Source organism: Xyrauchen texanus, chromosome 12 (genome assembly GCF_025860055.1).
Source record: "Xyrauchen texanus isolate HMW12.3.18 chromosome 12, RBS_HiC_50CHRs, whole genome shotgun sequence".
NCBI lineage: Eukaryota > Metazoa > Chordata > Actinopteri > Cypriniformes > Catostomidae > Xyrauchen > Xyrauchen texanus.
Window position 1 is genome coordinate 35,583,442 of NC_068287.1, and position 22,964 is coordinate 35,606,405.

Here is a 22,964-nt window from a genome sequence, read left to right on the forward strand (position 1 = left end):
ATACAGTCCTCATAAACTACGCTCACACAGCAGCAGAGGACAGTTGTCAGTCCTGTTTGGAGTGCAGAATACAGTTGTGGTTTAGTGAGTGACAACAAATTTTCAAGAGTCACAACCGTATTTTATGAGTGAGTTTGGTTGATATGTGCTGTGTGAACAGATCGGAGCTGTACAGAACATAAATTAAGATTTCTTTCAAAGAAGGGTCAGTGTCTGCTATCACACCTAATGCTTCTATAAACACACTCAAACACACCTGGAATTTTCAATGCCATATTACAACACGTGCATTTAATTATAAACACAGACCAGGTGGAAAAAAATGTCTGAAGAATGGCAGTGAAAAAGGAAAAAAATCGTAAAACCCTCTCATCCTTGGCACTTAACCGTCCATGGCATTTTTATGCCTCATACCTCACACGCGCGGAGTGATGACTCACAAGCTGCAGTCGCCCTCCTGTGGCATCTGTTTGATTACACCAGTACCGTGACGTCATGCAAATTACGCTCATTCACTGATTTCCTTTTTTTTATATGCACTTTTTAAAAAAGCTTTTTAAAAATGAAACAGTAGCATTTACTTTACTATTTCATTTAATATTTTACAATTAAAATGCAATGCGTTTTCCGGGAGGAAATGGGGCCGTGAGCAGATACATAGCCTATAAGTTTAAGAAAAAAATAATTAATCAGATATGTATAGAGGCACGCATACGCAGTAGACTGATCAGGCTGGTATGATTATTCTTATTTAGACTACTATTTTTTCCCCGTTAACTTATTTTATATAGAGAGAGAGAAAGGAAGAGAGAGAGAGAGAGAGAGAGAGAGAGAGAGAGAGAGAGAGAGAGAGAGAGAGAGAGAGAGAGAGAGAGAGAGAGAGCGGTGCTGATGGGGGGAGTTGGTAAGCATTCGTGCCCCCCTCATCTCTGCGTGCACGACTCTCGCCTCCGCAGTGCACTGCTGGACAGGGCTGAGTGCGGATTGCAGGACAGTACACAGGACAGTCCAGGCGCGCATCAGCAAGCACCGGCCAAGGGGACACGCTTCTGCATAGTCCTAAAGTCATAAACAGCAGCCATGCACGAAAGCAGCACCCACATAGACTTAATATGAACTGTCGGAGCACTGATCTTCACTTCAAGACACACATATTTACACTTTGAGAGGCAAGGAAAACAGACATGGACAGCTTGGTGTGGATCTTTATTTGTGGAGCGGTAAGTCTTGATGGGATGTTTGCATTTGAGTCCAGGTTAGATCTCTTAAGTGATCAATCATTGTCCTTGCTGGATTTCTCTGAGTACATAGGTAAACAGACATCACGTGAACCGGTTTAGCATGCCCGATGCTTCGTTTATCATATTGCTGATCTGTGGTGCGCCTGCGGATACACCTGAACTTGTTTTCAGTTTTCGGTCAGTTGGTGGTGATGACTAATCTCAGCTGCCTGGTTTCTGGAGAACAGGTGTCAGCCTCCTTTTGCTTTACTCTTAATTGCAATCTTACATTCATCTGTTACTCTTTAAAACGTTATGAAAAACAATATAAATAAACAATAATGTGCCAAACATTAATTAAAAGAAGCCGGTCTAACAGGAGTTCAGCAAGCTTGAGCATCGTATATTTAACTGTAGCAACTTGCTTAACTTGGCACAAAAGTTGGTTACAGTTGGGCACACATTTTTGTGCATTGGTGCCAAGTATGTTTCTGGCCCGTTATAATGATTTTATTTTAACTATTCATATGTAGCTTATGAGAATCCCTGAAATTGTCACATTTATTTTAAGACAATACATGTATTTGTCATTTTCAGTTTTGATCAAGGTGATTAAATTAGAGATTTTTAATAATGGTCCAATAAGTGATAAGATAGAATTTGGGGCAAAAGCCCTCCGGTTGTAAAATGGTTAACCCATTTTTAAAGTGGTTATTTTGATCATTTATTATTATTATAATTTTTTTTTTTAATGTCTCAAAAGTATTTTTTTCCCTATAACTATTGTCCTTATATTTTCATGATATCACTATAACCTCCCCAGGGGCTTTTACCTCAAGTGTTGGGTAAACGGCTCCCTCCCGCAATAATTATTTATTTTTATGAAAAAAACCTTTCATTATTATTTATTTTCAAATAAATGATGTTGCTCCATCAATATTTAATAAAAATAAATGTATTTTCTCAATCTTGATACACTTTGTGACAGAAGCAAAAAAGCTAATTTTCCTTGAGGGTTGCCTTCAGCCCCATTGTACCCTAATTAGGCCTTCTAAACACAATCTGTAAGTTCACACAGTTCCACAAAATTATAAGAAAAGTAAGTAGTTACATGTAGTTAATTAGAATTATTAGCTAGAAATTTATCATTTCTACACAGTCAAATATTTGGTCAAAATACCATTACTGTTGCTACTGTTAAACCATAATGAATCAGTATGGGATCCATTTAACACTTTTTAAGAAGCTTTCAGAATTGTTCTGTCATTTATTTTATTTATTTATTTTTATCTGATGACAGTGGTTGCCAATATCAATTTACCACATGCCTAAGTTATCGTTAAACATATCTGTGGTATTTTGGCAGAAACTTGCCAAGCTAAAAAAACATTTGTAATGGTTGTTCCTCATGCTCAGGGAGACAAAATGAATGTGCACAAGATGTGTCCCTCAGGGTCCCCCACACCGTGAGCACTTTGTGACCCACACCACCTCCTCTCTTGTGTAACAAGGACCAAATCCATTTAAACATGCATGCGCTCTTGACTAAACACAATTACTACATGACCTCTTTCCAATGATCTGATTTGCAAAATGGCAAATGGGGCTGGCAATTGAGTATTATCCAGGTGTGCAGAGTCTGTGAAGAATCTCCAGGACACATGAGACAGCAGCGCTCTGTCTGGAGTCGTGATCTGACAGCTGCGTGACGGCCATGCGTTCCCCGGTACCCATTGCAATCTTTGAAGGGGAGAGAAATGTCCTAATTGGTGGTGAAATGGGTGACGGCTTGTAGAGGCTTCGAATTTTCCTGTAGTCACACTCATCTCTCTCTCTCGCTCTCTCTCTCTCTCTTTCTCTCTCTCTCTCTGTATGTCTGTGTGTTTGTGTTGGTGAATTCGCGAAGACTTACTTTTCAAGTTAATAAAGTACATTCCAGAGACAATTTAAAAGAGATGGACCACTTCTATTAAAATTAAAATTAATGGGGGAAATTGGAACCCCCGAATATTCAGCGGATGTTGAAAGGAAAAATAACTGCCTGACAGCGTTCCAAAAATGGCTGCAAGTGGACTGACTAGCTAGAAAGACTTTGGTACATTCCCAGACATACTTCATCCGGGAACGTGGGAATCGCCCCATGACCTTAATATATGATGTATTAACAACAGCAGTGAAAATTATTTTCTTTGGTTTTGATAAACAAGTACAATTTAAGGAACAACGTTATTGGAAGCACTTGCCATTGAAAAGAGCCACCCAACTGGTTGTCTCTGCCATTCTTTAAACTCAGCGTTTTGAAAATGACATCTCCTCAGCTCCTGTGAGATTATGATACAGTGAATTGTAGGCTATCTACGTTTTTCTTGAACATGGAAGAGTTCCACGATTCATAATGGATGCCGGTTTTTGTTTTCCAGTCTCGATTGTTTATAGTCTCATTTGTGTGAGTTTTAAGAGGATCATTTGATGCCAAGCATATGTTTAGTGTGAATTTGTAATAAATTGCCAAATTATTAAACATGTGGCTCCAGTGTCAATACTTTATAGTCATGAAGATCATCTTTGACAGTTCCTCATCCGAGTAGGAAGGTGAAGCTATGCCCAAAGGTTAGTTGCTTTGATATAATTAACTCAAGTTATTACGTCAACCAATAACTGCAGCAATTGAGTTTAAACAAATTTTTACTCCAACTTACACATACAATGGTTCCTGTTCTCCATCTGCATTGCTTGTTTCGGTAGCTTTACATTGATTATTATGGAGATGGAACAAGAAAGCAGTCTAGCAGCATTCAGAATCACCACAGCGCTGTCCAGTGGCTGGTGAGGAAAACTGTGAATAGTGGATGTATGCTTTAGAATCTTGACGTATGTAGAAGGTCAGCAGGATGTCATATTCTGCTGAGCTACAAAGAGGAGAGCAGTTAATTTGATGGTAAACTGGATCGGGTGTAAAACAGTGATGATAAGGCCTTGTTGCAAAGCTCACACTTAAGCGAACACACACACACACACACACACACACACACACACACACACATGTTGTGTTTCCATGTTTTATGGGGACTTTCCATAGACATAATGGTTTTTATACTGTACAAACTTTATATTCTATCCCCTAAACCTAACCCTACCCCTAAACCTCACAGAAAACTTTCTGCATTTTTACATTTTCAAAAAACATAATTTAGTATGATTTATAAGCTGTTTTCCTCATGGGGACCGACAAAATGTCCCCACAAGGTCAAAAATTTCGGGTTTTACTATCCTTATGGGGACGTTTGGTCCCCACAAAGTGATAAATACAAGCTCACACACACACACACACACACACACACACACACACACACACACACACACACACACACACACACACACACACACACACACACTCATGTTGGTCTACCTACCTCTAAACCTAACACAACCCCTAAACCTAACCCTCACAGAAAACCTTCTGCATTTTTACATTTTCAATAAAACATTGTTTAGTATGATTTTTAAGCGATTTAAATTATGGGGACACTAGAAATGTCCTCATAAATCACATTTATAGCATAATAACCTTGTAATTACCAGTTTGTAACTTACAAAATTGTCCTCGTAAATCACAAAAACACGCACACACATACACACACACACACACACACACACACACACACACACACACACACACACACACACACACACACACACACTTTGCTCAGATGTGTTAAGCATTGGGCATGCACTATACTGCTAGGTCCATTAAAGCCTGCCAAGTTACCTCAGTGGCACGCTTACTCAAGCGAATGCAAATTGAGAGAGAAAAAAGAGAAAGGAAGACAGCCAGGGTTTGAAGAAGAGAGACAGAGGAAAAGAGAGAGAGTGAATGAGGGGGTGAGTTGACCGCTGTACCAGTGCATCTGTTTTTAAATGAGTACAAGAGAGGATATGGATGAGGGGAGGAGGAGGAGTGTTGAAAGGGGAGTTGTAAAAGGCACAGAGACAAGAGAGAGGGATGAGCGAGGAAGATGGATGTGAGATAATGTTTTAATGATCAGAGAGGTTTTCCCTCCTTACTTTGAATATGGTGAGTTTAGATGGTGTCCTCCTGCCTAAATTATGTGTCATTTTTTCATATCTCAAAAAAAAAAAAGAAAACTTGTAATGTAGGCCTAATATAATTGTTATTAATGGATCTTTGTGTGAAAGAGAGGAAGTGAGAGAGAGAGAGAGAGAGAGAGAGAGAGAGAGAGAGAGAGAGAGAGAGAGATTGAGTGTGTGAGGATGCCAATTCACCATTAATAAATGTAAGGAGAAAAATGTGCAGGGAGTTAAATTACTGTGTGTGTATACATTATGTGTACATGCTTGTTTGTGAATGTGTATTTTTAAATGCTGTGGAATACAAAGGTTAATGAATGAATATTCGCTTCTTTCACAGATATATTACAGAACCTATTTAATCATCAATGCACATAAAACACGTCACCCTCCAATCACACATCTGCATTGAATACACATGACCAGACTAAGCCTTTAGAATTGGGATAAAAGTGCCCAAACCTGTAACCTACACTTAGACACATCCCCACTTCTCCTTAGATTAGTGTTTGAAAAATATGTTTTTTTTATTTTTTATTATTGAAGATTTTTAAACTTACACATTTGGTCCCCCACAATGTTGAACATTTAGTAACATCCTTGCAATCACAAAAAACAAATCTCCCACTCTGAAAGAGAAGAAATGAGAAAAAAACGCACCACAGCAGTAAATTAAAAGAATAGTTTACCCAAAAATAAACATTCTCTCATCATTTACTCACCCTCATGCCATCCCAGATGTGTATGACTTTCTTTCTTCTGCTAAACACAAACAAAGATTTTTAGAAAAATATCTCAGCTCTGTAGGTCCATATAATGCAAGTGTACTTTGAAGTTCCAGAACAAAAAATAAAACACATAAAGGCAGAATAAAAATAATCCATCAGACTCCAGTGGTTAAATACATCTTTTGAAGCAGTTCAATTTATTTTGTGGGAGAACAATTTAACTCTTTTTTTCTCTGTACATCTTGCCATTGCAATCTCTAGGCACGATCATGATTTCAAGCTCGATTACACTAGTGTAATCGAGCTTGAAATCATGATCGCCAAGGAGACTGATGAGACTGTCACAATTTATAATCAAAAGGGAGATATATTTTGGTCTTTTCGCACACAAAACCATTTGGATCGCTTCAAAAGACATGTATTTAAACACTGGAGTCTGATGGATTACTTTTATTCTGCCTTTACATGCTTTTTGGAGCTTCAAAGTTTTGGTCACTATTCACTTGCATTGCATGGACCTAAAAGAAAGAAAATCATACACATCTGGATTGGCATTAGTTTTAATTTTTTGGTGAACTGTTCCTTTAACACAAAGGGAAGGCTAGTTCCTCACTCATGAGCCTGCAAGTCACCTTAAACACACCACACACATATTTGTGACAAAACAAGCCCAGAAATACCCATAAACACCTATCATACATTGCAGGTGTGTGTGTGTACTTTAATGATGTTTATGACCCCTTGGGTTATTGTAAATACTCAACAAACAGAACAGATCCTGTGTAAGAGGCAGCACATATGGGAAGTGGATGAGCATGTGTGTTTGTGTGTGTGTGTGTGTGTGTGTGTGTGTAATCAGGGTAGGGCTAAAAGCTGTCTTGGATAGAGAGGGTTTGTATATAAGGCTACAGTCTGTGAGACCTCAATGTGTGAAGTATGTGTAATCGTACCCATGATAGTACTGGAGATTCAGCTGGACATACAATCGACATATGTAGAACTCCAACCACCCGTCTCATCTTGCTAAACACACCCCGGCTTTTGGACAAACCAGTGCAGTGAAATCAGCACAATATATAAGGATGCAGCTGTTAACAAACTGTGGTCACCATATGCATCAAACATGAAAAGGAGGAGTTCAAGGACTACGCTGAAGGGGGTTAAGTGGAATAATTAAGATGTAACGTGTCTAACGTGATTTATCTTTGTTTAATCTTTCCATATGCAAGAGTGAGATTTGCATTTCCTGAAGGAAAAAATTATTTAATGTGGCTCAAGTGGTAGAGAATAGCACGAGCTATGCCTAGGTCATTGGATCAATTCATAGAGAATACACATACAAATGAATGCACTAAATTCTCTTTGGATAAAAGCTTGTGCAAAATGCACAGATGTAAATAACAGTACTTTCAAGGCAGTACATTTGTGTTTAAGTAAGCCAGAATGACTGCAATGTAAATTTGGCAACAGTAGGTTACTGAACTTCTAACCACTACCCAAAGTGGCTGAAGCTGAAGCTGTTAAACATATAGGCACTTGTCAGCTTCAGTTTCCGGGTGAAATGTCCATAGAATGGCGCTAAAAGTGAGTAGTATTTTTTTGTTTTAAATAATGTAATACAGTTAACAGGATTTATTTATTTTTTACCTCTTATCCCAAATCCCAACCCTAAACCTATCCACCATAAATTTAGAATGAAAATGCAACGTGACCAGAACCCTTGTCTCAGATGACAAGATCGGCAGGTCAAAGGCGCTTGGCTGTTTGCCCCGAGGGAGCCCCAAAAAGGCACAACGAACCCCGGAAAGTGACAGTGGGAATGCAACTGGCCCAGGCAGGCACTAGCATGCCCTGATTTGGCCCAATAGTTGAAACACGGCTTATGATGTCATTGCATTTTGTTTGATTTTGAAACATTCTAAGTCAAATGGAGATTTTTTAACTTTATTCTTATATTTCTTTAAAATAGTATAACGTTTATATTTACAAAAAAAGGTAGGTTTTCTTAGGTCTAAGACACCTAAGAAATTATCCAAAGAATTAATACAAGAATTTAAAATCTTTTATACAAATGCTTTTAATTAAATATGTCATGCAGATTTAGCTGAATAAATTGCAGAACATTGTGGAGATGTAACAGGAGAATTAAGATTATTTCAATACAGTGATGCCTTGCAAGTACTTTAATTAAAGTATTAACATCAATATATCTCAGGGGCTTTGGGTAATTGCAGACTAGGAACCTGTGGGCCCCTAGAGAGATGTCTGAAAGGAATAATGATGTCAGGAAATGTTCTTTCTGTCTCTTTCTTTCTTTCTTTTCTTTCTTTCTTTCTTTCTTTCTTTCTTTCTTTCTTTCTTTCTTTCTTTCTTTCCTTCTATTTCGTAGCTGGGACTGGTGTTTGGCTCTAAACTGGAGAGTGCCGTAGTGGAAGAGTGTGAATCGGGCCAGTACACCAACAGAAAGGAGTGCTGTATACAGTGTCCACCAGGAGAGGGAGTGGTCAAGGAATGTGGAGCTACCCAAACTGAGTGCAGTCAATGCTTAGACAGTAAGTACATCTTCTCATATACAGTACATGCTTACACGCACATTCAGAGCCTTCCACATGTATGAAGGTCAAGACATGTACAGAATTGCACATGCACACTTAAATCTTCATACTGTATACTTATTAACGCATAAATACACCCCCCCCCATACACACATATGCAAAAAATTGCCTGAAAACTGAGAGCAATTTTGCAATTAGCTGGTTATGGTATATGAGTTGCTGTTTGTATGTGTGTGCTTGATGCTTAAATTTGAGCCAAATGCTCTCATATCAGCTTCATACCCTCGAAGGAGTTATACCAAAAAACAGAAAGAGAAAGAAAACATGACTGGAATCAAATCACACTCACAAATGCCCCCTTAGCACATCCAGGGGTGTAGCAACCATTATTACGGGAGGGGACATGCCCCCTCACATTTTCTAAGATTAAAAAGTTTGTCCCTTCCAAATTTTGAGTAATAATTTTAATATTTTAAGAGCTTTATTTTGCTTGGCCACTGTCAAAAAAGACAAAACATAAGCTGACCATGAAAAATGACAGCTTTAAGACCAAGCAAAAGTCTCTGCAAAATGTATAATTGTCAAGCGGAAATCCTAATATTGCTACCGCCCACTTACTTTCCTTTCAGCGAATAAGTTATGACTACTGGGTGAACATGAAGTAATCTAATTAATATTCATGAGCCTGACTGATAAGGTTTAAAATGTGTCCTCCCCCATACACTTTTCAGATCTTTTCTATGCCCCTGACCACAACCATTAAAATAAGATATCAGAACAATAATACAAAAATAACATTTTCCATTCACCACAACATATTTAGAAACTGTGCAATGACACATTCAGAAATGACAAGAAACATTTTTCACATCTCGTTTTTTTTTTGCGAGTGTTTCCGAAACTAGAAACTAGGATAGAGTGTCTCTATCCTACTTTCAGCTCACAGTAAGAGAAACGACCGGTCCCCCGTCAGCTCTGAGAAGCTCTTAGGACAACATGCCTGAAATAGAGGACGTCTTATATTTCAGGACAGGACACTTTATTATCAATAACCCAACTGGGCATTTTTTTTTTCAGTGGGTAGCGGATATAAATAAATTGGTGAATCGTGTTAGTTTCAAAAACAACAACAGTATCAACAAAAAGCGAGCTACCCATTTACTGACAAAAATACATTTTGTGACCTTTGTGCTTGTTTTTTTCTTCACTTTTAGCGTTTGTCATAGACACACGCCTCTTTCGTGCATCTTCGCCTCATCCCTTAGTCTAGACACAAGCATGTATCAGCAACCACTAAAATATTTAGCTGTCCGTTTTTCTCTCTACCCTCTAACCCCACCCCCTCCCCCAGCCCCACAAACACACACATTCACGGCAAACTGAGTGAAACAAACCTCTCAGCTATTGTCTTAGCTGCCATTTTATCACAAATCAGGCCAACATCTTTTACAGAAACACATACGCTTAGACACACTCGCAGACTGACACTACTTTCCATTCATTAATTTGATTAATTAATTACGTTAAGCAAAGACCAAATTCAGGGGTTCGATTCCCAGTGAGAACATATGTGGGTCATATTTCCCCCTCCAAATCAAAAGAAAGAACTAAGAAAATGTATTAAGATTTTGGGGCATTGTGACATTTTCAAGACAATTGAACACACCTCTTTCTTATTACTGTAATGGGAAAAAATTATAATGATATCTTATTTAAATTGTGAATAAATTCTGATTTAAATACTTGCTGATTTCAATTTAAAAACCACAGTATTACAGTGCTTTTAATGTAATATAATACAAAATACTGTATTAGAGTAATACATCTAATGAGAGTCGCTATTGAAAATAATGGATTTACAAAAAATACATAAATATGTAAAGCTTTGTTTTCTTTATGTAAAACAAATATATATATATATATATATATATATATATATATATATATATATATATATATATATATATATATATATATATATTTACATTTTTTATTTTTTTGTGGTGAAATTTGCCTTGGATATGTTTGCATGAAATAAATAAATAAATAAATAATATGAATTAAAAACAGAATAAAAAACATAACAGAAAATTTTCATTTTAAGTAAAACAATGTAAATCTGTACAATGTACATGTTCCTTTTAAAATATGTACTGAAGGAGCAGCACTGCACTAGGAGTCAGAGAGCTGTTTTAGATAGAGCTGACTAATGACTGATGGGGATTTTGGAAATAACAGCATTTGATAATGATGAATTTAAGCACAGGCTACATCAGTTCCATTGACCTCTCTAATAAAGTTGAATTTTAAAGTCTAATAAAGCTCTTATTCCCCTGAGAGAGACTGGTTAATGCTACTAAACATTTAAGCAGAATTCAGAACTGGAGCCATAACTATTTATATTAGACATTAGACATAAAAGCCATTCTACCATTCCAAGCAGCTTTGATATATTACTTTAACTGATAAAAAAAAAAAGCAGCCGTTACCAATAAAGAACAGCTGAATTTTGAAAACAGAACACTGATACGCTGGTATGGTTGTGATTATAGATTAATACATGCATTATGCAATGGACATTTTCCTCCATCCATTCTGTATTAGGTTGCTTTACAAAATCTTTTAAAATGAGCCAGAAAAATATTGGCAAACACCCATAGTTAAAATTCTTCTCCAGCCAGTGACAGCCAAGAAGAAAACCAGCTTAGGAAGAAAAGTATAAAACAATTTTATGCACCTGGCTGATTTGTTGGTTTATTTCGAAGGGATAAAAATGCACAGATTTTGGCTGATGACATCACAGTAAGACACATTGCATGAGGCAGGTTGAGTCCTATTTCATTTAACCTCCTGACTTTGCCAACAATCTTGTCTTATCAAATTAAAACAAGCTATTTATTATATGTGTAAACAACCACTCACTCAGTGTAGCATGTGTGTGGGCGCTTCCAGTTGTGTTTTGTAGTGTTGTGTTACATCCGTGTTTATAATTAGGTATATCCGTGTGATCAACCGGCTGGCATTCTTTCTGTCTCTTTTAAACATGGACGAAAACACATGCTTTGTATGGACACAGTTTAACAGTTCAGCTAAACCAACTAAATCAACCAAAACAAAAAACAGTTTTTGTTCACTACAAAGAGGAAATGTTTAAAATAAGCACAAACAAGGAAAAACAGAAACAAAATCCACAAAGATGGTAATGTAAAGAAAGGGAGAGAAGGTTAAGACAGAGATCAGAGAGCAGGTGGACCATGTGTGTTTACCACTCAGGATCAGCAAAAACAGAGATATTACAGGAAACACAAAACAGAATGTTTCCTTACAACACACTTAAATATTTCTACACTGTGTAGCTTATCAAACATTCAGAAAAAAAAGACTGATCATTTCTATGGACACCTTTAATATCTTTACTGAATCCACATATGACTTGTGTGATATATTGCATGTTTTCTAGATTAATATGAAAGATTGTGTTGGTAAAAGACCTACAGACTGAAATTGTACATGCAGAGGTGGACAAAGTGCAAAACTCCATTACTTGAGTGAAAGTACAGATACTACTGGTCAAATATTACTCCATTACAAGTGAAAGTAGTAAAGACAGGTTTTTACTTAAGTAAAAGTACATAAGTACTTGGCTTTAAAAGTACTTAAGTACCTTTTTTTTGTCAATGCATTGTTTTATTATTGTTGCATTGTTGTATGTAATACTTACAATACCTTACGCCTCTGAAGCAACCTACTTAATACACTGACTAGCTTGTAGTATCTGTGGAGTAAAGAGCTTTTAGAATGTTATAAAACCTATAGAAATGAAACAATTGAACTGACAAAAAAGACAGCCATAATCACCTTCATTTTTTTTATTTAATACTCCTACCCACCCCCACAAAAGCATGTAATGGTAGGGATGACAGAAAGAAATGGAATGTTTCTTACAGTTGGGTGACAAATGGTCTGATCTTTAAAATCTTCGCCACAGAATGAGGTCATATCTATCCATTGATAATTAATGAAGGTGAAAATGAAGAGAGGGAGGGAGAAAACAAAGATGGGTTGGAAGAGATGTTTGGCTGAATTGACACTTTCACAGCTCACCCTGGCCTTTATCACATGATCTGTATATTTACCCATTAACCCCCTGTGCTCCCATAGACCATCAGAGACTAGTCTGCACTTAACTCCTAGAGTGAACATTTACTGAGCATGTAAGTCCACAAAATTGAGCTTAACCTTACTAAATCTCCTCTTTTGTCACAAATATTGTAAATACTGTATACATAGCATTCATTGTAAACATGTATTTAAATAGTGCTAAAAGTTTTCTTTTAGAGGTAGGGTTATGATATAGCTTTATATAAAAACTAATTCAATGGTATGCCCCCATCTAGAAGTAAAGGTTTTTGTGTGCTTGTGTGTGTTTAATGGAGGGTGTTACAGGGTGGTAAATACAGCAGTGAATAGTTTCACATTAAATGTACTGTAAGGCATTAAGGAGCATTTTGTACCCACAGCATCAAAGCACTATAACTGACAAAAATGAATATATCATCCTGGAAGACAAGGAACAATCAAACAGGAGCTTAGTTAAAAGTAGTAGTATCTTTGTTATTACTGAATGATTGGCGGAAAAATAGATGGATCACCATATTTGAGCTGTTGTTTTGTATCTCTCAAATGCAAAGAATCAGGTAACTAAGTCATTAGATTTCACATCACCTGCGAAACAAGAGCAAACATGACAAGAACAGAATGCCAAGTGTTATTCAGTGTAAATTAGATATCAAGGAGAGCTTCCATACAAAGTAAGGCATAAGGTGAACACCCCATCATTTAGGCCAACATTAGGCATGAAGACATTTGCCTTCCCTGATCTTTTCACATCAGGCAGAAAATGTGACCTGATTTGTTAGAAAAACAATATATTAACATGCACCAGATCAGTGTCAACAATCTCCTCATATGCTGTTATGAATCAGATGAGGACAGATGAGGAGTGAGGATCCAAATGCAGTTTTTTAATAAAGGAACAAACGGTGAACAGGATAACTAAAAATAACTTAACCATACAGGGAACAAACAAAACATCCACGAGGGGAAAACAAAGTATAAACATGAGAAACATCCATGGAGAATACGGGCAGGAGAAACATAGAGGACAACCATAACATTATTTGACGACCGACAATGAATGAACAAACAACAGGGTTTAAATACAGAAGGGTGATGATGATTAAATTACATACAGGTGAGAACAATGACACTGGCAGTGATGAGGGCAGGGGATTATAGGAAGTGTAGTTCGGGACAGGTGACAGGGGAGAAACACTGAGCAGACAACGGGGAATCGTGACATATTTACATTTACATTTATTCATTTGGCAGACGCTTTTATCCAAAGCGACTTACAAAAGAGGAAGAACATCAGCGAATCATCTTAGGGAGACAGTGGTACAAAAAGTGCCATATTACAAAGTTTCACTATCATCATAATAGTATACAAAACAGATTTAAGTGCAACAAGAAATGTACCATTTTTTTTTTTTTTTTTTGTTTTTTAGTGACCGGTTAAGTGCTTTTGGAAAAGATGTGTTTTTAGCCATTTTTTGAAGATAGAGAGTGAGTTAGCTTCCCGGATTGAGTTGGGAAGGGTCATTCCACCACCGTGGTATGATGAAACTGAAAGTCCGGGAAAGTGTTTTGGTGCCTCTTTGTTTTGGTACGACAAGGCAACGTTCCTTAGCCGACCGCAGGCTTCTGGTGGGAACGTAGCTCTGCATAAATGTTTTTAGGTATGCTGGAGCAGACCCAGTGACTGTTTTATATGCCAGCATCAGGGCCTTGAATTTAAAACGTGCATGAACCGGCAGCCAGTGGAGAGAGACAAAGAGTGGTGTAACATGTGCTCTCTTAGGTTCATTAAAGACCAGACGTGCTGCTGCATTCTGGATCATTTGGAGAGGTCTAATAGCACATGCAGGAAGGCCTGCAATGAGAGTGTTACAGTAGTCCAGTCTAGTTATGACAAGGGACTGAACGAGCAGTTGTGTGGCATGTACAGAGAGGAAGGGTCTTATCTTCCTGATATTGTAGAGTGTAAATCTACAAGATCTTGCAGTTTTTGAAATGTGGTCTGTGAAATTTAGCTCATCATCTAAATTTCTGACCATTTTGGAAGGCGAAACTGTAGTTGGACCCAGCTGCATGGTGATGTTGTGTTCAACAGCCGGGTTGGCTGGAAAGACAAGGAGTTCGGTCTTGGCAGGGTTGAGTTGAAGGTGGCGTTCCTTCATCCAGGCCGAGATGTCTGCCAGACAGGCAGCGATTCGAACGGTCACTGTGGTGTCGTTGGGCTGGAAAGACAAGTAGAGTTGCGTGTCATCAGCGTAGCAGTGGTAAGAGAAACCATGTGACTGGATGATGGGTCCCAGTGATGTTGTGTATATGGAGAAGAGAAGTGGCCCAAGCACTGATCCCTGAGGTACCCCAGTAAGTAACTTGTGTGACATATGCAGTTCCCTCTTCTTCCTCAATCCTCATTAGATCCTATTTATGTGACAATACAGATTTTTGTCTCCCTCTGGGAACAAGAAATCACAAATGAGATGACTTTAATATCTTAATTGTGTCTCCAACAAATTTTTCCTCACAAGTGTCTCATAAGTTCAATGTCTCACATTGTGCTCATGTAAGTTAAGATTCCAAATTCTCATTCAGCAGTCAGAAGAGTTTTAAATTCAAACATCTCTCATCAAATTCCTCCAGACCAATTTATCTTGGCAACATTAAAAGAATTATAATGTCCTGTTCCCATTCCTTTGATTTCTGTTATAAGAACTTGACTCTAATATAAACTAGGTGTAACGTTCCGGTGTTGTCTGTCCTATGTCCTCTGTTTTCACCCATCACTTTTGTCATGTTTCCTGGTCTGCTCCGTGTTTTCCGTTTCACCCGTCACCGCTCCCGTTCCATGTCACGTTTTCCCTGTTGTCCGCCCGTAGTCTCACTGTCCGAGCGTCTAAACTACATTTCCCACAATTCCCGGCCTCCGTCACTGCCTGCACTCATCAGTGTTTTCACCTGTGTCTCGTTGAGTCTTCATTGTGTTTGTGTATTTAACCGTGTCTGTTTCTCCTTTCCCTTGTCGGTCTTTTGTTGTATGTAGATGCCTGTTCCCATGCTTCCTTCGTCGTTTTCACTCCAGCCATCCCCGTGTTTACCTTCCGTGTTAAGTTAACCCTTTGTTTGCCTTCCGTGTTTATTTACCTTTTCCCATCGTGGATGTTTCTTTTGTTGGTGTTCTTTTGTGTTACCGTTATTGTTAATAACCTGCTGCATTTAGATCCTCGTCCCGACTCTACCTTCTCCGTCATTCGTGACAGAAAGACCGACCACAAATGGATCTAGCAGTGGTTTTCACCACACTGGCCCATGCAGGTTTTCCCGTTCGCGAGTACTCACGGCTCTTCTCCACGGTCGCCATCCACACCGGGTTCGACGACGCTTCCCTGAAGCTCATCTACCGGGGCGGGTTATCATCAGCCCAGTGGCGGGAAGCGCCGCAATTCGGAGAGCACACGTGGAGGGAGTACGTGAGTCTCACCCTCAGAAAACTCGCACCCGAGGAACCACCCCTCGTGTTTCCGGCTGTCGAGCCTGAGCCCCTGCCTTCCTGGATCGATGAGCCAGCGCAGCCAACTTCTTCCACCCGGAGAAGGAGGAGAAGGAAAGCCTCCGCTGTCCAGCTCACGCCTGCCACAGTCAGCGAGCCAGCGCCCATGCCTGCCACGGTCAGCGAGCCAGCGCCCGCGCCTGCCACGGTCAGCGAGCCAGCGCCCGCGCCTGCCACGGTCAGCGAGCCAGCACCCGCGCCTGCCACGGTCAGCGAGCCAGCGCCTGCCACGGTCAGCGAGCCGGCACCTACACATATCACGGTGAGCGAGCCAACGCCTACGCACATCACTGTGAGCGAGCCTGTCGCCCCTGAAGTCAGTGAGCCAGCGCCTGTAGCCTTGACCGTCCCTGAGCCAGCGCCAGTAGCCTCGACCGTCCCTGAGCCAGCGCCTGTAGCCTCGACCGTCCCTGAGCCAGCGCCTGTAGCCTCGACCGTCCCTGAGCCAGCGCCTGTAGCCTCGACCGTCCCTGAGCTAGCACCAGCGGCCATGACCGTCCAACAGCCAGCACCCCTCAAACCTTCCAGGGCTCCACCTCTCGAGCCTTCCAGGGCTCCGCCTCTCGAGCTTTCCAGAGCTCCGCCTCCTGAGCTTTCCAGAGCTCCGCCTCCCGAGCTTTCCAGAGCTCCACCTCCCGAGCTTTCCAGGGCTCCGCCTCTCAAGTCTCTCGAGCCTTCCAGGGCTCCTCCTCCCGAGCCTCCTAGGGCTCAGCCTCTCAAGTCTCTCGAGTCTTCCAGGGCTCCTCCTCCCGAGCCACCCAGGGCTCCGCCTCTCAAGCCTCTCGAGCCACCCAGGGCTCCGCCTCTCAAGCCTCTTGAGCCTTCCAGGGCTCCGCCTCTCGAGCCTCCAAGGGCGCCTCTCGAGCCTCCCAGGGCTCTGCCCCTCAAGTCACTCGAGCCTCCCAGGGCTCCGCCCCTCAAGTCTCTCGAGCCTCCCAGGGCTCCGCCCCTCAAGCATCTCGAGCCTCACAGGGCTCCGCCCCTCAAGCCTCTTGAGCCTCCCAGGGCTCCGCCCCTCAAGCCTCTTGAGCCTTCCAGGGCTCCGCCTCCAGAGCCTCTCGAGTCTTCCACGGCCCTTCTCCCCGAGCCTCCTACGGCTCCACCTCCAGAGCCTCCTATGGCTCCGCCTCCTGAGCCTCCTACGGCTCTACTCCCAGAGCCTTCTGAGCCCCCTACGGCTCCGCCTCCCGAGCCTCCTACGGCTCCGCCCCTAAAGGCCCCTACGGTGCCACCTTCCTCGGCTCCGCCTCCAGGGCCTCCTACGGCTCCGCCTCCCGAGCCTCCTACGGCTCCGCCCCTAAAGGCCCCTACTGCGCCACCTCCCTCGGCTCTGCCTCCAGAGCCTTCCAGGCCTCCGCCTTCAAAGCCTCCTACGGCGCCACCTCCCTCGGCTCTGCCCCCAGAGCCTTCCAGAGCTTTGCCTCTAGAGCCTCCTACGGCGCCACCTCCATCGGCTCCGCCTCCAGAGCCTCCCAGGACTCCGCCTTCAAAGCCTCCTATGGCGCCACCTCCCTCGGCTCTGCCTCCAGAGCCTTCCAGAACTTCGCCTCTAGAGCCTCCTACGGCGCCACCTTCCTCGGCTCTGCCTCCTGAGCCTCCCACGGCTCTGCCTCCTGAGCCTCCCATGGCTCCGCCTCCTAAGCCTCCAGAGCCTCCCTCAGCCCCGCCTCCTGAGGCCCCAGAGCCTCCCTCAGCTCCGCCTCCTGAGCCCCCAGAGCCTCCCTCAGCTTTATCTCCAGAGCCCCTTGCAGCTCCGCCTCCAGGGTCTCCCGCAGCCTTGCCTGCACCTCCTTCGGCGCCACCACGAGCCTCCCAGGGCTCCGCCCCTCAAGTCTCTCGAGCCTCCCAGGGCTCCGCCCCTCAAGTCTCTCGAGCCTCCCAGGGCTCCACCCCTCAAGCCTCTCGAGCCTCCCAGGGCTCCGCCCCTCAAGCCTCTCGAGCCTCCCAGGGCTCCGCCCCTCAAGCCTCTTGAGCCTTCCAGGGCTCCGCCTCCAGAGCCTCTCGAGTCTTCCACAGCCCTTCTCCCCGAGCCTCCTACGGCTCCACCTCCAGAGCCTCCTATGGCTCTACTCCCAGAGCCTTCTGAGCCCCCTAAAGCTCCGCCCCTAAAGGCCCCTACGGCGCCACCTTCCTCGGCTCCGCCTCCAGGGCCTCCTACGGCTCCGCCTCCCGAGCCTCCTACGGCTCCGCCCCTAAAGGCCCCTACGGCGCCACCTCCCTCGGCTCTGCCTCCAGAGCCTTCCAGGCCTCCGCCCCTAAAGGCCCCTACGGCGCCACCTCCCTTGGCTCTGCCTCCAGAGCCTTCCAGGCCTCCGCCTTCAAAGCCTCCTACGGCGCCACCTCCCTCGGCTCTGCCTCCAGAGCCTTCCAGAGCTTCGCCTCTAGAGCCTCCTATGGCGCCACCTCCTTTGGCTCCGCCTCCAGAGCCTCCCAGGCCTCCGCCTTCAAAGCCTCCTATGGCGCCACCTCCCTCGGCTCTGCCTCCAGAGCCTTCCAGAGCTCCTAGACCTGTCCCTGCCCTGAGGCCGCCTCCCAGGCCCCCTGGACCTGTCCCTGTCCCTGTCCAGTGGCCGTCTCCCAGGCCTCCTCGACCTGTCCCTGTCCTGTGGCCACCTCCCAGGCCCCCTTGCCTTTCGGCCAGCTCCCGGGCCACCCAAACCTGTCCTTGCCCGGTCGAAACCTCCCTGGCCTCCTAAACCTGTCCCCACCCGGTGGACGCCCCCCAGACCACCTGACCCGATTCCCTTCACCCCCAGGCCACCTGACCCGGTTCCCCCCAGACCACCTGACCCGGTTCCCTTCACCCCCAGGCCACCTGACCCGGTTCCCTTCACACACCCCCAGAGACTGCTTACCTGCCCTCTCGGCCTCCCTGGTCTTCCGGTCTGCCCCTTGTGCCCCCGTGGACTGTCCCATTTCCCTTTTTGCCCCCGTGGACTGCCTTGCCCCCTGTGCCCCCATAGACTGCCTAATTGCTCCTTGTACCCCCTTACTCTGTCTTTGTGTGCCTTGTGCCCCCTTTGGTCTGTTTGGTTTTCCTCCCTTCTAGCCCCTCTCGCCCTGTACATCCGTTTATTCCTGTTGGTTTTTCCCTCCTGTCTCTTAGGACCGTCTGGAATCCGGTCCTTTTGAGGGGGGATTATGTAACGTTCCGGTGTTGTCTGTCCTATGTCCTCTGTTTTCACCCATCACTTTTATGTCATGTTTCCTGATCTGCTCCGTGTTTTCCGTTTCACCCGTCACCGCTCCCGTTCCATGTCACGTTTTCCCTGTTGTCCGCCCGTAGTCTCACTGTCCGAGCGTCTAAACTACATTTCCCACAATTCCCGGCCTCCGTCACTGCCTGCACTCATCAGTGTTTTCACCTGTGTCTCGTTGAGTCTTCATTGTGTTTGTGTATTTAACCGTGTCTGTTTCTCCTTTCCCTTATCGGTCTTTTGTTGTATGTAGATGTCTGTTCCCATGCTTCCTTCGTCGTTTTCACTCCAGCCATCCCCGTGTTTACCTTCCGTGTTAAGTTAACCCTTTGTTTGCCTTCCGTGTTTATTTACCTTTTCCCATCGTGGATGTTTCTTTTGTTGGTGTTCTTTTGTGTTACCGTTATTGTTAATAACCTGCTGCATTTAGATCCTCGTCCCGACTCTACCTTCTCCGTCATTCGTGACACTAGGAGGTGTAATGGTTCAATTGAATAGTTCAGATTTATCTCTCAGATGTTTTTATTGTAATGATGGATCATCTGCAGAACATAAATTAGTCTGAACAAGTTTTACATTTAATTTCTGTGAGCAACACAGAGAATGAAAATGTCATCTTCTGTTATGACATGAAACCCCAAAGGAAAATTGTATTGCTCAGTGGTTGCTCCTTCAAAGCTCAGGAGACATATAAAGTTATTTCAGTCATGTTTCATTTAACAGAGTTCCCATACTTTTCGACCAATGATTTTCCAATGACTTTTCCAGTTGTTCACAAGTACTGGATAAGGACTTTAAACAATAATTTCACAGTGAGCACTCACAAAGAGCAGTTTTAGCCAATTAAATATTTTACAGCTGAGCAGAACAAGAACAGTTATATTCACTAATGCAATTTCCATGATGTTAACATTTCTTTACATTTCAAGGTTTCCCATGTCTGTGGAAACCCTTATTTAACCCTGATCTACTTTGTGTCAGATGTGATCTTCCAAAATTCTTTAGAGCCTATTATAATAGTACATGCAGATTGGATAGTTGTTTACATACAGAAAGAATATCGAGATTTATATAATTAGTGTGGATAGATTAGCTCAGGTCATTTGGCCTGAAGTAATATGATGGAAATCTCTTACTTTTGATTGCAGATTTTGGTTTCTTGATGAATAAGAGCACAGTTTGATACATTGTTGAGATCTCGTCTGAAACTCTAGAGGAGATACATGTGAGGTTACCAGGGTCTATTTCTCAGGAGAAAAATCGGAGAAGCAGGAAACTTTTAAAAAGTGTCCATTTAATCTCACTGCTGAAACAGTCGAGATATTAAAGAGATAGCATTTGTGGTGTTTTTTCCCTAAATGGAAACTGTGAAAGCAGCAATGACACATCTTGGTTGTCGTCTGAGAGAACGAGAAAACTAAAGGCTCCCATATACTAAGAGGTGTCATTGCCATGACCAAACATTTTAAACAACTTGGTTTATTGAAGATCATCAAACATAAAATGGTTCCTGTAAAACAAACCACATGTTCGTATTGTCCTTTTATCCTTGCTACCTCCTATCCTGTTATCAGAGTGACACAAAATCCAGGGAGGAATATTTAAACCCCTCTTTTGCTGGGATTCAATTCCAAACCCTTCAAACTGCATGTTATCTAAAACGCCTGTCTAACACATTCGATCTCCCAAACCAGAGTTCACCGGAACCTGCAGTACAAACAAACCTGCTGAATAATTTGCAGCTTTCTCAATCATATTCCATATCTATTAAAAAAATGCATGTACAATTAATGTTTTATTTTCTAATTGCAACTCAAACTCTCTCATAGGACAAAACTTCTCTTGAGAAAAACTATTCTGTAAACCCCAACAGAGCATTTTTATTTATTAAGAGATGAATTGGCATAAATTATAAGCGCAGACCTGCAAGTAAAGACATTTTCGAGAGCCAATTCAAAGGTTATGTTTGGAATAACATACTATGACTGCAGTATATAGTGTGTATACTGTGCACAACATGCACATTTTCTGTATACACATAAAACCTGGATTACCTACTACATTTGCCAAAATAAACATTGCATGGAAGACCGTATCTTAAAATGTAGGGCAGTTGACCTGATCTTGCATTTCCAGCAGGGCCGGATCTAGGGGGGAGATGTGGTGGGCCTGATTTCCAGTGTGATTGATGAACAGGAAGTAATATCAGCCACAAATTTTAACATCTCTATTTGATCTTTATATGATTTATTATTTGAATGTCAAGTGTCAAGATATTTTTACACAAAATTACCATTTTTATTTCTAAGAAGCTAATTGAATGTCACTCGTTAAATGAATCATGCAACGTTATGGGACAAACATACCAATGTCTATGGCAACAATATAGCTTGCTACTTTTTAAACATTGGCATACTACCATAGTATACTACCATACTACTATTTCTGCCATGGCTATATACGGCAGCCTAAATATACAATGGTTGTATGCTATTCTGAACTCTGCCAATTATTGTTGATTAATGCCGACTGTTTTAAATTCTATAAAAAAAAGTAGTATAATGTATATTTCGCAAAGTATTTAGTCAACTAGAATTCCATTCCAAACATAGTCAAAGTTCTTGAAAGGAAGGAAAAAGACAAATCAGGGAAAAAAGCATGAAAACATATAAAAAGTTATATGAAATTCAAGATAATGTGATAGAGCCATGTGATATAGGAACATATGCTCAGAGATGTTGAGCTACAATGTTCATGGGGGTGATGTAAATTCAAATCTGGCTGTGTGATTTGCTGATCCTGTTCCTTCCTCTTTTCCCTATTAATTCCTGTCCTCTCTCAACTGTTCATACAGTCTATAAAATGGATAAAAGGACAATTTTAAGAGCTGTCCCTTAGCATTCCCGTTCATTTCAGTGGTAAATGCTATGTGACTAGTCAATCGGAGCCACAGGAATATGTTGATACTGATAATGCTGGGCAGCAGACGGGGTAAAATACTGTTCAAGTCCATTACAAGCTTTTAATAACCCTTCAAAACAACAGTGGTACAAAATCTACTTTAAGAAAATGACATTTTTGCCATTTACATGTTGCTTGCCAAAAATGTAATTTATCAGGATACATGACAGGATATAACTTTTGAGTGGCTTTCATTGGAGAGACAGGCCGAGTTCAGAATTACATACTACCATACTACTATTACTATTTCTACAATAGACATATATGGCAGAATTAGTATGAGTTGTATGGGTAGTATGCCTCTCTGAACTCTAGTCTGAGCCAGCCATAGTTTTTTGATAATATAATGGTGTAGTTATGGCATCTACCAGCAGGGGCCTACTGCCCATACCAACCATCCAAATCTTGTTCCTCTTGCTCCCACCTGTGGACTGCACAGTTATTCTGAAATCTGGAAGGTTTTGAGAATCAGATTTTGAGCCAAAAACAAGATTCAGATTTAGTGTGTATACGTACAGTCATGCCTACAAGCCTTG

General features: G+C 42.1%; 1 protein-coding gene across 1 annotated transcript in view; it reads left to right on the forward strand.

Moving 5' to 3' along the window:
- Window positions 1-1,019: 1,019 nt before the first annotated feature.
- Window positions 1,020-22,964, forward strand: part of LOC127652587 (tumor necrosis factor receptor superfamily member 16-like) — a 53,604-nt gene continuing 31,659 nt past the window's right edge. The window contains exons 1-2 of the mRNA XM_052138814.1: window positions 1,020-1,220; window positions 8,427-8,589. Of these exons, the coding sequence (XP_051994774.1) occupies window positions 1,185-1,220; window positions 8,427-8,589 (199 nt within the window). The 5' untranslated portion in view covers window positions 1,020-1,184. The remainder of the gene's footprint in view (window positions 1,221-8,426; window positions 8,590-22,964) is intronic.